At 55.6% G+C, this 13,972-nt stretch overlaps 1 protein-coding gene across 2 annotated transcripts; it reads right to left on the reverse strand.

The window, feature by feature from the left end:
• Window positions 1-46: 46 nt before the first annotated feature.
• Window positions 47-13,587, reverse strand: LOC135185995 (formin-binding protein 4-like). Of its 2 annotated transcripts, none has more exons than XM_064163314.1 (16): window positions 13,424-13,587; window positions 13,093-13,173; window positions 11,842-11,978; window positions 10,986-11,187; window positions 10,611-10,761; window positions 10,397-10,514; window positions 9,879-10,220; window positions 8,788-8,998; window positions 8,228-8,346; window positions 5,552-5,656; window positions 4,520-4,653; window positions 3,208-3,395; window positions 2,597-2,925; window positions 1,276-1,800; window positions 1,029-1,186; window positions 47-254 (listed from the first exon to the last, which is right to left on the reverse strand). In XM_064163314.1, exons 1-16 carry the CDS (start codon window positions 13,545-13,547, stop codon window positions 164-166), a joined length of 3,015 nt encoding a protein of 1,004 aa, XP_064019384.1. In that variant the 5' UTR covers window positions 13,548-13,587; the 3' UTR covers window positions 47-163. The 2 variants fall into 2 exon arrangements, with proteins under 2 accessions (XP_064019384.1, XP_064019383.1); XM_064163313.1 differs by having other exon boundaries at window positions 10,397-10,517.
• Between the last annotated feature and the right edge of the window lie 385 nt (window positions 13,588-13,972).

Below are 13,972 nucleotides of genomic sequence, written 5' to 3' on the forward strand. Positions count from 1 at the left end.
CTGTCACCATGGCAGGGACAAGGGACAGTCCCGGATGAAGCAGACATTAGGTCCCAAACTGCTACAATTTATTGGGCAACTGTCAAGAAGGGGCTTGGGGGGGCAGGGGACTGTACATCTGTAAAAAAAAAAAAGCCAAGGGCAGGAAGAAGGGCACCGAGCCTCAGGTGCTGGAGGCTGTTTTCCTCCGCTTCAGCCGTGCTCGCCAGTCCTCTGGCAGCGCCTCGAAGTTGGCGTTCCTCTCTGCCATGCCACTGCGGGGACAAAACAGGCTGTCAGTGCCCAGGTGGAACAAAGTGACACTGCCCACCACCCGCCCTCCTGTGCCACTTCCCAAGTGCTGGAATGGGAATTCTCACTCCAAATGATAAGAACTGTTTGGGTTAGAAAAGAGCTTTAGGATTGCGGAGTCTAACCCTTAACCCAGTACTGCCAGGGTACCACTAAACCATGGCACTCAGCACCACATCTCCGCAGCTTTGAAGCCACTCCAGGGATGGGGACTCCAACATACAGCTCTGCAGCACAGAAGAGATCTGGACCTGCTGGAGCAGGGCTAAAGGAAGCCACAAGGTGTGGACACCCTCTGCTGCGAGGCCAGGTTGAAAGAGCTGGGGTTGTTCAGCCTGGAGACGAGAAGGCTCCAGGGAGACCTTCTGGTGGCCTTTCAGTAATTAAAGGAGACCTCTAAGATGAGGACAGACTTTTGAACTGGGCCTGTTGTGACAGGACCAGGGATGATAGTTTGGAAGTACCAAAGGGAGATTCAGACAGGAAAGAAGGGAGAAATGTTTGACACTGAGGATGGTGAGACCCTGAGCCAGGTTGCCCAGAGGTGAGACATATCCCATCCCTAGCAACCTGCTCTAGTTGCGGATGTCTTTGGTGACTGCAGGGAGTTGGACTAGATGAGCTTTCAAGGTCACTTCAACCAAAACCAGTCTGTGACTCTCTTGAGATGCCCCCTTGAGGAACAGCCAGACATGACACCGCAGTGAAGTGTCCCCATTCCCCACCCCGTTCCGTACCTCATCAGCTGCTGCTGCTTCCACTCCTCGATGCGCCGCTGGGCTGTGGTCTCCCGATCCTCCTCGCTGGAGCTGGAATTCTCCTCCTCATCCAGCTCCCTCTGGATACTCTGCCACTTCTTCACCAGTGACGGCATCTTCGTCTTTCCCTTCTTACCCTGTGCCAAAGTGGAAAGGCCAAAGGGTGAGGGGGGCTGGAAGGGGAGGACATGGCACACAGCCCATGGTGCCACAGCCCTCTCCTCACCTTGTCCTTCCGTCCCTTCCTTGGCTTCTCCTTCTCCGGTGGTGGCGGTGGGGCCTTGGGTGTGGGCGGTGGAGGCGTCTGGGGGGGCGGCGGAGGTGGTGGCTGCTCAGTGGCAGGCAGGGCTGCTCGTGCTGGCGCTGGTGGCATGGCAGTGGCAGGGAGGCTGACCGGCACGGCGCACTCTGAGTAGCCGATGACAGAGGGCGCGGCAGGCGCCGTCACCCCTAGGTAACCGGACTGCAGCCCCAGCGCGGCAGCGGTGGCACCGGTGTGGCCCGGGGCGAGGCGGAGGTTGGGGCGACCTTGGATCTCCGGCTGCAGGCGCTGGCGAGGCCTGAGGGAGCCCAGGGGCACAGCTTGGGGCTGGTATTTGCCGGTGGCCATCAGGGGCTGGCTGTAGATGACCGGGCAGCTGCCGATGGTGGCTGCTCGCTGCAGCACCCCCGGGCTCATCTCTGCAGCTTTTCGCTTCTGGGGCTTGGCCGACAGCAGCGGGGTTGGGGCTGGCGTTGGCTCCACGGCAGCCTGAAAGAAAAGGTCCTCGTCACGTGAGGGAGGGTGGCACTGAGGGGCTTGGCACACGAGGGACAATGGTCAGTGGCATCCCCATGAAGGGCTAAGGGTGGACTTGCTGGGAAGCAGCTGTATGGAGGACAAGAAGTTGCCCACGAGCCAGCAATATGGCCAAGGTGGTAAATGGTCTCTCCTGGTGAGCATGAAGAAGAGTGTGGGCAACAGGTCAAGGGAGGCTCTCCTCCACCTCTACTCTGCCTTAGTCAGGCCACAGCTGGAGTTCCAGGTCTAATCCTGCGCTTCCCAGTTCAAGAGAGACAGGACAGAGGCCAGTGGAGGCTCTGAAGATGCTGAGGGGCCTGAAGCATCTCTGTGAGAAGCAAAGGCTAAGAGCAGCCCCAGAGAAGATCTGTTCTATGCCCAGCAACAGTTAAAGGAGTTGTGGAGTGGTGCCCAGGGACAGCACAAGAGGCAGAGAGCACAAAGTGGAAAACAGGAGGTTCCAGAAACTTGTTTGGTGTGAGGGTGCTGGAGCCCTGGAGCAGGCTGCCCAGAAAGGTTGTGGAGTTTCCTTGTGTGGAAGGATTCCAAAGCCACTTGGGCACTGTGCCTCTGGGCAAGCTGCTGTGAGTGACCCTGCTTTAGCAGAGGGGCTAGACTAGATGACCACCACAGGTGACTTCCAACCCCACCATGCTGGGATTGTGTGACATCACTGCTCAGGCAAACAGGATGTGGCCTGAAGTCTGACCACACTGGGCCAGTGGAACTGGTCAAGCCCTGGCCTCACTGGGCTGCCACTGCTCACCTGAGTGCTGCTGGTGGCTGGGCGCAGGAGAGGCTTCAGGGGAGCATCCTCTTCCGTTCCCGGTGCTGGTGGTTCCTCACCCCCTTCATCTTCCATCTCCACTTCCTGGATCTCCCCATCTTCTCCGGGAGGTGGTGGCGGGGGTGGCGGAGGGGGCGGCGGTGGCGGCGGGGGTGAGTCGGGAGGGGGCGGCGGCGGTGGGGGCATTTCCAAGGGCAAAGGAGGTTGGAGAACCGGGACAGAGGACTGAAGCAGAGTCCAAAATGGAGTGACCGGCATGAGAGACGTGGCAGGGACTTGGCCTGAGAAGGATTCTTTACAAAGGGTGCCTGAAGAACACACAGTGACACAGGCTTGAACACTCAGCCTATGGACTCTGCTGCCTGCTCCTGCCCTTGCCTGCTGCCCAGGAGCGGGCAGGCAGAACTGAGGCCACAGCCTTTAACCATCATGCCACAACATCACCTTCCCCCCTCCCGTCACTGGGATGCCTAAAACCAACTGAGATGACTTGAAAGCACCACGCTCTAACGCTTGGTGTAGCCTCATTTTCACACCAGGATCCCCCCCACAAAGCTCCTCAGCAAGTGCCTCTCCATCTGGGGTCGTACCTGCGGAGGAGCGCTCGGCAGGTTCCTCGGCGCGCTCTCCTTTGTCTTTGGGAGGTGGCTTAGGAGGTCCTTCGCTTTTTCTGTCGCTACTTCGCTCTCCTCCCTCCTCCTCTTCGTCCTCCCCGTCGGGGAACTCCCATTGGGACTCTCCTGAGCGCTCGTTAACATAGAAATAGCGTCTATGCTCCCTAAATCACAAACAAGAGAAGGGGAGGGCTTTAGATTCCCTCCCCAGCCATCGACACACTCCAAGGTGGGTCTGCCCACGACAGCGCTGCGCTCTCGCAGGGGAACAAGACCCTTTTGTGTGGCCTGGCTGCCACTTCCTCCCAAAAGCAACCAAAAATCACCAACGTTTTGAGGACAAGAGAGGCAAAAGGAGAGGCCCGAGCCAGCTTGCTCAAAGCTAAACTATTATTGGTTTTTGGTTTTCTTTTGTCTTTTTTTTTTGGTGCACTGCTGGCTGCCTGAAGGTTTTCCTCCCCCCTCTCCCTTGGTTGTGAAGGGGAGGGATGAGAAAAGCAAGGCCAGCATGGAGGGGACTTTCAGCTGCTGCCCTTGGCTGAAAAGTCACCCTTGGAGAAGGCGGCAGACGGGGCCCCGGGGTAGGGGGGGAACAGCCCAGTGGAGAGAAGCGGCTGCTCCCCTACCCCCGCGGTGCGAGGAAGAGAGCTCTTGGGTGTCATAAACCACACACAACAGTGAATGCTAGAGAGAGGGAGCGGATCTGGGAGCTGAAAAACAAAAGAGCAAAACATTTCAAAACACAGGAAAAAACTTCCATCAAGGCAAAAAAAACATCAAATAAGAGAAAGAAATGTTTGGGTCTGACCTGCTGGCAGGAGACAGAACTCTTGTTCTTCATTCCGTGGATGAGTTGAAGTTTGTCCTTTGTCAGAGCTGTTGGGTCAGAAGAGGTGATCCAGAGATCCTGAAAAGTTCACAGAGCTCTCGCATGCGCGACCCCCCAGGCCCGCCCTCCACAGCGCTTGAGGACTCTCCACAGAGCAGCAACCAGCTCTGTCCCATCCGGAACGTCAGGCTCCTTCTCACGCACTCTGAGCACGCCGGTTTGGCTCCTCCAGTTTGGTGGGCTGGGCACCAAACTCTGCCTGTGGAGTTTGTGTTTTGCTTTTGGTTTGTTTTATAGGTTTTTGTTTTTTTTTGTGTGTGTCTCCTCTGCCTGCCCAGCTAAGAGAAGCCGCTCTCGGTCGTGGGAAACGGCGCCAGCGTCGTCGGGGGTGTTGTGATGGTCACAAATCATGGTTGAGATGTCAGAGATGAAAGGTGAGAAAGGGAGGAGAGCTCGTACCTGTCCCAGTGGCAGGACCAGCCTTTAGGGGTGGCGTTTATTTCGTATTGTTTTAGCTGTTCGGCTGCGTCTTGGAGTTTGCGTTTGAGGTAGATTCCATTGAGAGCACCTTCCCTCCAGTCTGCAATGCGCGTCTAGAGGGGGCAACAAGCAGGGGAGGGAGGGAGGGAGGAAGCCGTTTGAAGCTCTCTAAGGAAAAAGGACCTGGCAGTCCTGGCAGGACAACAGGATGACCATGAGTCAGCAATGTGCCCTCGTGGCCAGAAAAGGCCAATGGTATCCTGGGGTGCATCGAGAAGAGTGTGGCCAGCAGGTCAAGGGAAGTTCTTCTCCTCTACTCTGTCTTGGTGAGGCCACAGCTGGAGTATTTTGTCCAGTTCTGGGCTCCTCAGTTCAAGGAGGACAGGGACTTGCTGGAGAAGGTACAGCAAAGGGCTACAAAGATGCTGAGGGGACTGAGACATCTCTCTGACAAGCAAAGACTGAGAGCCCTGCAGCTGTTTAGGCTGAAAAGCAGCCTGAGGGGGATCTCATCAATGCCAATCAATACTTCAATGGGGTCAGGAAGGTGGGACCAGGCTTTGTTCAGTGGTACCCAAGGACAGAACAAGGGAGAATGGGCACCAACTTGAACATCAGAAGTTCCACCTAAGCACCAGGAGAAACTTCTCTAATTTAAGGGTGACAGAGCACTGGAAGAGGCTGCCCAGAGAGGTGGTGGAGTCTCCATCTCTGGAGATGTTCCAAGCCCACCTGGACATGTTCCTGTGTAACTGTCTCCAGGTGACCCTGCCTTGGCAGAGGGGCTGGACTCAATGATCTCCAGAGATCCCTTCCAACCCCTACCATTCTATCATTCTGGGAAGGAGGCTTTTCAAAGTCATCCTCTCCTCCCCACCCCCTCTATGCCCAAGGATGGGCCCTACAGGAGGCCAGGCCAAGGGGTTCAGGCAGCACCGAGCAGGTAACAGCGCGGACAGGAGGTGATCCGTGCGGGACAAAGGCCGGAGCACAGGATGAAGGCTTGGTTACCTCTGTCTGCAACAGCAACATGTGGAAGTTGGAGATAGATTGTCTGTTGATGCCCAGGAATTCCAGTTTACTAGTCAGAGTGTTTGCCAGCTCTCCAATCTGAAACTGCCAGGGAGAAAGAGGGACAGTCAAGAGCCACACGGTGGCAGCATCACCAGGGAGTCTGCAGGCCCCACCCCCGGCCAACAACTCAGGACCATCCATGGCCATTCAAACTGCTGGGGCTGGGATGTGTCACCCTGAACATCTGTGCCTGCCACCCTCATCTTGAAGCCTCACCACACCCTGTGCCCTAGGGCTGGGGGGTACAGGATGAGAATCCTTCAGAAGTGGCAGGGAGTGCTGGTGAACCCCACCTCCTCCAGTAAGCCCCAGTTCCTTCACTGAACCCCCATTTCTCCACGTGGACCTTGCTCTGCACTAGCACAGAGGCTCAATTTGCTTTGCCACCCTAGCTCTGCAGTTACAGCAGAGACACCTCCAGGGCAGGAAGCATTAAAACCTAAATACTCCCAACTGTCTTCCCAAAGGAAAAGGGCCAGGATGGAATTTCCAGGCTTAGCAAATGGTTACTTTCAGCAGGAAAAGCCCAAGAGAGGGCCAGCAGCTCGGGATTTACTCCTGAGCAGAGAGGAAATCCACGTTGTGATTAAGGCCAGCCCACAGTGAGCACCCAAACTGATCCAACTTGGAGATAATCCTCCCATGTGGGGCTCCACCAGGGAATGTGAGGACACCCCATGTTGATCCCCCTGACCAAGGGGATGCAGCTTCAAGCCCAGAACAACCAAGAGCAGAAATAGGGTGGTCACCCATGAGCAGCATCACAACTGCTTTGAGGAGGGCTCTAAAATGTTTTCATTCTTCAGAAGAGGCTTTGGAAGGTCCCCGAAGCCAACTGTCTCCAGAGAGGGATGAACCAGACAGACAAACAGCACAGGGAAATGAATTCCTGGCGTTAAGGTGGCTCTGGAGAAGCCAAGCAAGATTCCACTCTGCAGCAGAAGTCTCATCAGATCTCCTGCAAAGCAGAGAGCCAGCAGAAGAGAGATTACCCTAAAGTGATGAAGCCCACAGTGCTGCTGACCCTCAGGAGCCAGCAACTCCTCCAACCAGCTCTAAAGCAATGGATCCTGCATAGATAGCATCAGGCCAGAGCCAGCATCGTGGGGAACACACAAGGAGAAAATGGATCTATTGGAGAGGGTCCAGAGGAGGCCACAAAGATCATCCGAGGGCTGGAGCAACTCTGCTGTGGGGAAAGGCTGAGGCTTGAGTTCAGCCTGGAGAAGAGAAGGCTCCAGGGAGACCTTCTGGTGACCTTTCAGTACCTGAAGAGAGTTACAGGAGAGCTAGGGAGAGGCTACTCATATGGGCCTGCGGTAACAGGACAAGGGGGAGTGGTTTGAAACCAGGGCAGGGGAGATTTAGATTGGACATCAGAAAGCAGCTCTTTCCTGTGAGCATGGTGAGACACTGGAACAGGTTACACAGACAAACTGTGGACATCTCAGCCCTGGAAGTGTTTGAGACCAGGCTGGATGTGGCTTTGAGCAATGTGGTCTACTGGAAGGTGTTCCTGCCCACGGCAGGAGGTTGGAACTAGACGACATTTAAGACCCCTTCCAACCCAAACCATTCTATGGTTCCTTGAAAAGGGGACAGCAAAGGGCTTACCAAGCGCTCCTGCCACAGGGCTTTGCCTGATTATTTGGAGTCAATTCAGCTACAAGGTCAGTGCAGCCTCATGTAGAAGCTGCAGTGAGGGAGGCTGGAAGCTCTGGGGCCACGCCACACCTCCAAACTCTGCATGACTTCTTCTGCAGAGCTGTTAACCCTCTCATGGGGATGATACCAAAAAGCTGGGAAGATGACGAAGCGGTAGGAAACCAAGGCAGGGCCAGAGTTCTGCGCTCACCACAGACTTCCTCCCAGGTTCTACCACACATCCTTAAACCAACTGGCACAGGGAAATCTCAGCATTCCCTAAAGGAATGAAACCACTTCACAGCCAAATTTAAGGCTGCAGGAGATCTCAGGACAATGAGCAATCAGACAAACCAGAGGATAGAAGAGGAAAGCTCTTGACTGACACCATCGCTGAGAGTGACACGGTCCAAGTGTGGCAGCTGCCACTTTGAGAATGGTTCAGCCACAGGCAGAAAGAGCAAATCAAGGCTCAAAAGGGGAAAAATACAGTACAATAACATTTAAAACATGCTGCAGAAATGCCCAATTTTCACCTTACATCATCAAAAAGGTTATGGAGTGATGGGTCCCAGCAGCCTCCGGAAAGACAAGAAGGCTCCAGCCAGGGTGAGCTACTGGACATGAGACTGTGACATGAGTTAACAGGCCATGACAAAAAAGCTTGGGTTTTCTCTCATTCCCAGCCCTAAGCTCAGCTTTTACTTCCATTTTCATCTGAATGTTCATTTTTCAAGCCCTTCCAAGCCCTTGCAGCCCAATCCTACACAGGCCAGGGGAATCTGCTGGGATCTCAGTTTTAGAGCTTCACCAGGGGCATGGTGCCACCCATGAAGGGGACAAGGTCCTTCCAGCTGGGCCAAACATTAAGGTGGCATCTCCCAGGAGCCAGCAGGTCTCCCAGCACGGCTGGCAGCACAGTGAGTCCTGTCTCCAGCCACAGATGGTTCCCACTCAGCATCTCCATACCTTAAGGTCCTGCTCCTCCTCTTCTATTTTTGGTGCCCCTTGAGTTTTTGTTTTCTCCTGGGGCTCCTCAGGCTCTGCCTCTTTGTCTGAAATTGCATCAGCAGCTTCTGTGCTTGGTGCTGAAGAAGAAACAACAGGTCAACACCTGTCCTGCCACTGTGCTGTCTGGAGCCACCACGCCAGGGAGCCACAGCAGGAAGAGAGCAGGGAAGGATGTGGAGCCCTCATCCCAGCAGGAGCCTGGATTCAGAGCTGTGCAGCTGTAGTCACAGCTGTGTGCTACTGATAAAGCACCAACTTTGTTCCATCTATTAATTTTCCTGATAAAAGTGTGGAATTTTGGCCCTCTCTTGTTTATTCTCTTTAATTCCAGAAGGACAAAAGAGGGAATTTGGCCAAGCATCACCTCCCTGAAGCTGCCAAGACAGCTCAGCTGTAGGTGACAGCCACCCCTTGGTGCACCACACACACGTACCTCACCCATGGCACAGCTTCTGCATGGGGGGGACCTCTCCAAAGTCCTTCTGCTCCCTCCCCGTGGAACCAGCACTCCCAGTTACCTGCTTCTCCTGCCTCCGGGCTCTCCCGGCCCGTTTTGCTGGAGCCTCGGCTGGCGGACTCGGGGCTGGCAGCTCCCACAAACAGCTTCCACTTGCCCCGTTTGGATGCCAGCCGGCGGCTGGAGTCCTGCGGGGCCGACTGGCTGCCGTCTGAGAGCGGGCTGGAGCCCGACACGCTGCCATCGCCTTCCTCCAGCGCACGCAGCTCCGCCTGAGGGGACACCAGGGACATGCACTTAGGGACCTGGTGCATGAGGGATGGTGGTGCTTGAGGACGTGTCGGCTGTGTCCCCAGGAAGGGCCAGGGACAGACCTGCTGGAAAGCAGCTCCACAGAGAAGGATCTAGTAGTGCCCTTGTGGCCAACAAGGCAAATGGTCTCTTGGAGTGGGGCATGAAGAAGACTGTGGCCAGCAGGTCAAGGGAGGTTCTCCTCCACCTCTATGCTGCCCTAAGGAGCCCACAGCTGGAGTCCTGGGTCCAGTTCTGGGCTCCCCAGTTCAAGTGAGACAGCAAAGAGTTCAGCGGAGGGCCTGGAGCAGCTCTGTGAGGAGCAAAGGCTGAGAGCCCTGGGGCTGCTGAGCCTGCAGGAGAGCAGCCCCAGAGGGCATCTGCTCAGTGCTCAGCAACAGCTAAAGGAGCTGTGGGGGGCAAGAGGCTGGGGCCAGGCTCTTGTGAGTGGTGCCCAGGGCCAGGCCAAGGGGCAGAGGGCACAAAGTGGAGTGCAGGAGGTTGCGTGTGAAGCTGAGGAGAAGCTTGTTTGGTGTGAGGGTGTTGGAGGCCTGAAGCAGGCTGCCCAGAGAGGCTGCAGTCTCCTTGTTTGGAGAGACTTCAACCCCTCCCCGGGACATCGTGATCCTGGGCAGCCTGCTATGAGTGACCCTGCTTTAGCAGAGGTGCTGGTCTGGATGATCTCGAGAGGTCCCTTCCAACCCCCACCAGTCTGTGAAGCTGATCAGTACCCAGACCTATAGGTAGTCCATCACAGCATTCCCATCCCAAAGGAGGCAAGACAGAGACGAAAACCACTGCTCCCAGTTTAACTCCTTGGTTGCACCCACAGTCTTCTTTTGACAAGAACATTCCCCTTACCTTCTTTCTCTCAAGCACCATCTCCAGTTCAAGGGTATCCTGCTCCTCCTCTTCCTCAGCACTCTCCCCAGACTGTACCACACTGCACAGCTCCTCCTGCACTGTGTCTTCCAGGGGATCCTTGCTGGGCTCTGGCTCTTCTGGAGCAGCTGCTGTTGTCTCTTCCCCTTTCACCTCCTCTTCTGGGGATGGTTCGACCTCCTCTTTGCAGATCACCTTTCTCCTCCAGCGCTCCTCTTCCTCCTTTACCTGCTCAGGCAGGAGAGGTGCCAGGAGGGCTGCAGCCACCCCTTTCTTCTCCTCCTCACTGTTGGAGAGGGCTTGGACACCTTCGTTCACCTCCTGCAGGCAAAGACATATGTCAGCATGCCAGCAGCAGCTCCCTACTCCATCTCCAGAGGAAGAACGCAGCCCCCTCTTCATGATGTGAAAGGAGCAGAATGGCCCACCCAGTACCCAAAGAGATATTACAAGCCTCATGGCAAGCAGAACCCTGGCACTTAGCATGTCCAACTCACCTTCTTCACCTCCCGCTTGGCCAGGCTAGCCCCACGGCCAACACCACCTGGGGCAATCCCCTTCTCCTGGGGGTACAGCTCAGTGGCAGCTGTGACAAAGCTGCCATTGGCACTGGTACTGCTGAGGAAAAGGAGAAGAGGAAAAAAGGTGAGGGTTGGATTTGGGGAGTAAGGCCCAATGTGTTCCCTCAGGGTAGCTGGAGGTCTCACCCACCTGTGCTGGTAGTGCTGGAGGCCCTGGACCTGTGCAGCTAAGTACGGGGGCAGCTCCCAGGTCACCTCGTTGCTCTGGGTGTTCCAGTAATAGTAGCAGCCGGTGTTCTCGTCCCACACCTCCTGCCAGTCACCCATCTCCAGCTCCCCAACTGCCCAGGGGAACAAGAACAAGCACTCACCCATGGGACACACAGAGCTGGCAGCCCACCACCTGCCCAGCTGCTTCCCCAAGCCTCTATCGACCCTTTCCCTGACATCAACCAGCTGTCTGGCATCACCCTCCTTTCTCTAGTGTAAAGCACTTGCCCAGGGTCACCCCCTTTCCCTGTGGCCACCCTCCTCAGTCCCTTTAGTGACCCAGCAGGTTCCTCACCTCCAGCCAGAGAGCACTGTGTGTCATACTGCCACTCCTGTGCCGGTGCTGAGCTCGCACCATTGGCACTGCCACCAGAGGCCTGACTAGTGCCCGACTCCTTTGGCTCTGGGCGAGGAGGTGTAGGAGGGGGTACAGAGGAGGAAGAGGAAGCAGTGGAAGGCTCAGTGGGCTGTGGAGGAGCTGTGATAGCATCGATCTCCTATGAGAAACAACAACTTGATGTAAGCTTTGAACGCCAGGAGAGGAAAAAATCAGAATCAAATCAAAGAATCGTTGGGGTTGGAAAAGACCTCCAAGACTGAGTCCATCCTTCAACTCAACACCACCATGGCCATTTAAAACAGGGCCCATGCCCACATGTTTCTCAAACACCTCCAGGGACAGTGACTCTACCACTGCCCTGGGCAGCCTGTTCCAGTGCTTGACTCTACTCTTTCAAGAAAGAAATTGTTCCTTGTGTCCAACTGAAATCTCCTGCAGCACAATTTCAAGCCATTTCCTGTTATTCTACCACCCGATACTAGGGAGAAGAGACCAACCTTCACCTCACTCTAACCTCCTTTTAGAGCGTTATAAAAAGCCAGAAGGTCTCTGCCTTCAAACTCCTTCTCCAGGCTGAACAACCCCAGCATCTTCAGCTGCTCCTCACCAGTCCTTTTCTCTAGACCCTTCACCAAGTTTGCTGCCGCTCTCTGGACTCACTCCAGCTCCACAACGTCCTTGGAGCAAGGAGCCCAAAAATGAACCTAGGACTCAAGGTGTGGCCTCACCACGGCAGAGAACACAAAACTCCCTTCTCCTGGCTGTCACCCTCCCTCCCAAGGGGCACCTCCCTGCCCGCAGCTGCTCGCACCGCCAGGAAGTTCGCCAGCGTGCTGTCGATGTCCGATGAGTTGCTGCCATTGGCATCTGCCGGCCGTGCCAGCTTCTCTGGGGCCTCTCCCTCCTCTTCATCACTGTCTGCATAGGCACCGAGCAGGCACAGACCTCCTAGAAAGTGGGAGAGCAGCTCCTTCAACAAGGGAATAGAACCCACTGGCTGGTCTTGCTGTTAACCCTACTCACCCACCCCAACACCAGGACCCCACCTCCTATGGATATTCCCTTCTCTTTTCCAAGCATCCATAGGAATGTCCTGAACCCTAAACGTCAGGGAAGGAGCATCCCGGTTGAAAAACATTTAAATGGGAGTAATCACATGAGCCCAGCAATAAGAAAATGGGCTTAAAAAGGCTAATTACCTTACTCCAATAACGAGCATAATTAATGAGAAGGAATCACACACCCTTCCTCCGAGAAAGATGGTTCACATAATTAAAATCACACCCAGCTAAAAAACCACGAAGGAAACCCCCCAATTATAGTTCCACTCTATACAGAAAGATCTTCGGAGTTAACCACCCTCCCTTCAGAAATCAAAGCAGCCCTCCCCTGGTAAAACAGAGGAATCTCTACACAGAAAGATCTTCGGAGTTAACCACCCTCCCTTCAGAAAACAAAGCAGCCCTCCCCTGATAAAACAGAGGAATCTCTACACAGAAAGATCTTCGGAGTTAACCACCCTCCCTTCAGAAAACAAAGCAGCCCTCCCCTTATAAAACAGAGGAATCTCTACACAGAAAGATCTTCGGAGTTAACCACCCTCCCTTCAGAAATCAAAGCAGCCCTCCCCTGGTAAAACAGAGGAATCTCTACACAGAAAGATCTTCGGAGTTAACCACCCTCCCTTCAGAAAACAAAGCAGCCCTCCCCTGGTAAAACAGAGGAATCTCTACACAGAAAGATCTTCGGAGTTAACCACCCTCCCTTCAGAAAACAAAGCAGCCCTCCCCTTATAAAACAGAGGAATCTCTACACAGAAAGATCTTCGGAGTTAACCACCCTCCCTTCAGAAATCAAAGCAGCCCTCCCCTGGTAAAACAGAGGAGGTAGGAAGCAGCAAGCACCCTCCAAAAGCCTTCATTTACGCCACATCATCTATTTTTTAATGTACATCAATGAGTGGCGGTGCCTTCCCTCCTAGGTATCAGGAGAAACAACCCGGAATTCTTTCGGGAGGATGTGTGTGTGTGTGTGGGGTAAGTTTCTCGACCGTTTCTCGTACCTGTAGGCTTAACAGCGGCGGGAGCGGGGGGCGGTGGGTTGGGAGCGCTGCGGGGTGGCTCGGCCACCGCTTCGGGCTCGTCTGCGAGAGAAAAGCCGTTAGAGACAAGGCGGAGGAAGGTGGGGCCGGGGAAGGCGGGGTGAGGGGGGCCAAGCAGAGCGCCGCATGGCACCCGCGCCTGCCACCTCCCCCGGCCCCGGTAACCGCGAAAAAGCCGAACCACTGCGACTAGGCCGCAACGCTACGATCGGGCCTCGGAACTAGCACTAGGCCGCGCCGAGCCCCACCAACAAAGCGCGGCCCTTCCTCGAAACCCTCATCCCGCCGTTACCGGCTTCGGAACCCGAATCGGCGCCTTCTGCCTGACTGGCTGCCGCTTCATCTCGGCGGGGCCCCGGCGGGGACAGCTGAAGGATGGGCCGGCGGCCCGGCGCAGAGCGGGACTTCTTGCCCATGGCGGCGGCGGGAGCGGCGCCTCCGCGGCTGCGGCCACGCCTGCGCGCTGCGGGGGGCTGTGCGCGGTGACGTCACGGCAGCAAGGCGTGCGGGCGTCAGGCTGGCCCCGCCCCGGGAGGCCATAGCGCGTTCGACCTGCAGCTGTGCCGCTCAGTGCCCTGCGCTCTGGCGCTGCCTATAGCTTCACCTCGCCCTGCAACCCCCCACCTTATCCTATAGTGCCACTTTACCCTAGGGCATGTTGCTGCCTCTTGAGCCTATTGTCCCGTTACCCTACAGAGCCCTGTCCAGACCCTTCAAGTTACAGCACTGTGTGCCCTAGAGCATGATGCTCTCAAACTTATACCCCCTGACCTGCTCTAATCATGGTGCTGCCCCTCAAGCTTACAGCATTATCCTACCCTATGGCTTCATCTTACCTTTT

This window comes from Pogoniulus pusillus, chromosome 24 (genome assembly GCF_015220805.1).
Source record: "Pogoniulus pusillus isolate bPogPus1 chromosome 24, bPogPus1.pri, whole genome shotgun sequence".
Taxonomy (NCBI): domain Eukaryota; kingdom Metazoa; phylum Chordata; class Aves; order Piciformes; family Lybiidae; genus Pogoniulus; species Pogoniulus pusillus.

Bases quoted from the DNA above. Each gene is read 5' to 3' on its own strand.
- LOC135185995 (XM_064163313.1), bottom strand. From the start codon at position 13,547: ATGGGCAAGAAGTCCCGCTCTGCGCCGGGCCGCCGGCCCATCCTTCAG. The intron at 11,188-11,841 runs GTGCGAGCAGCT...TGTTTCTCATAG, and splicing joins CGCTGGCGAACTTCCTGGCG to GAGATCGATGCTATCACAGC. The intron at 4,654-5,551 runs GTAACCAAGCCT...TGCCCCCTCTAG, and splicing joins TGTTGCTGTTGCAGACAGAG to ACGCGCATTGCAGACTGGAG.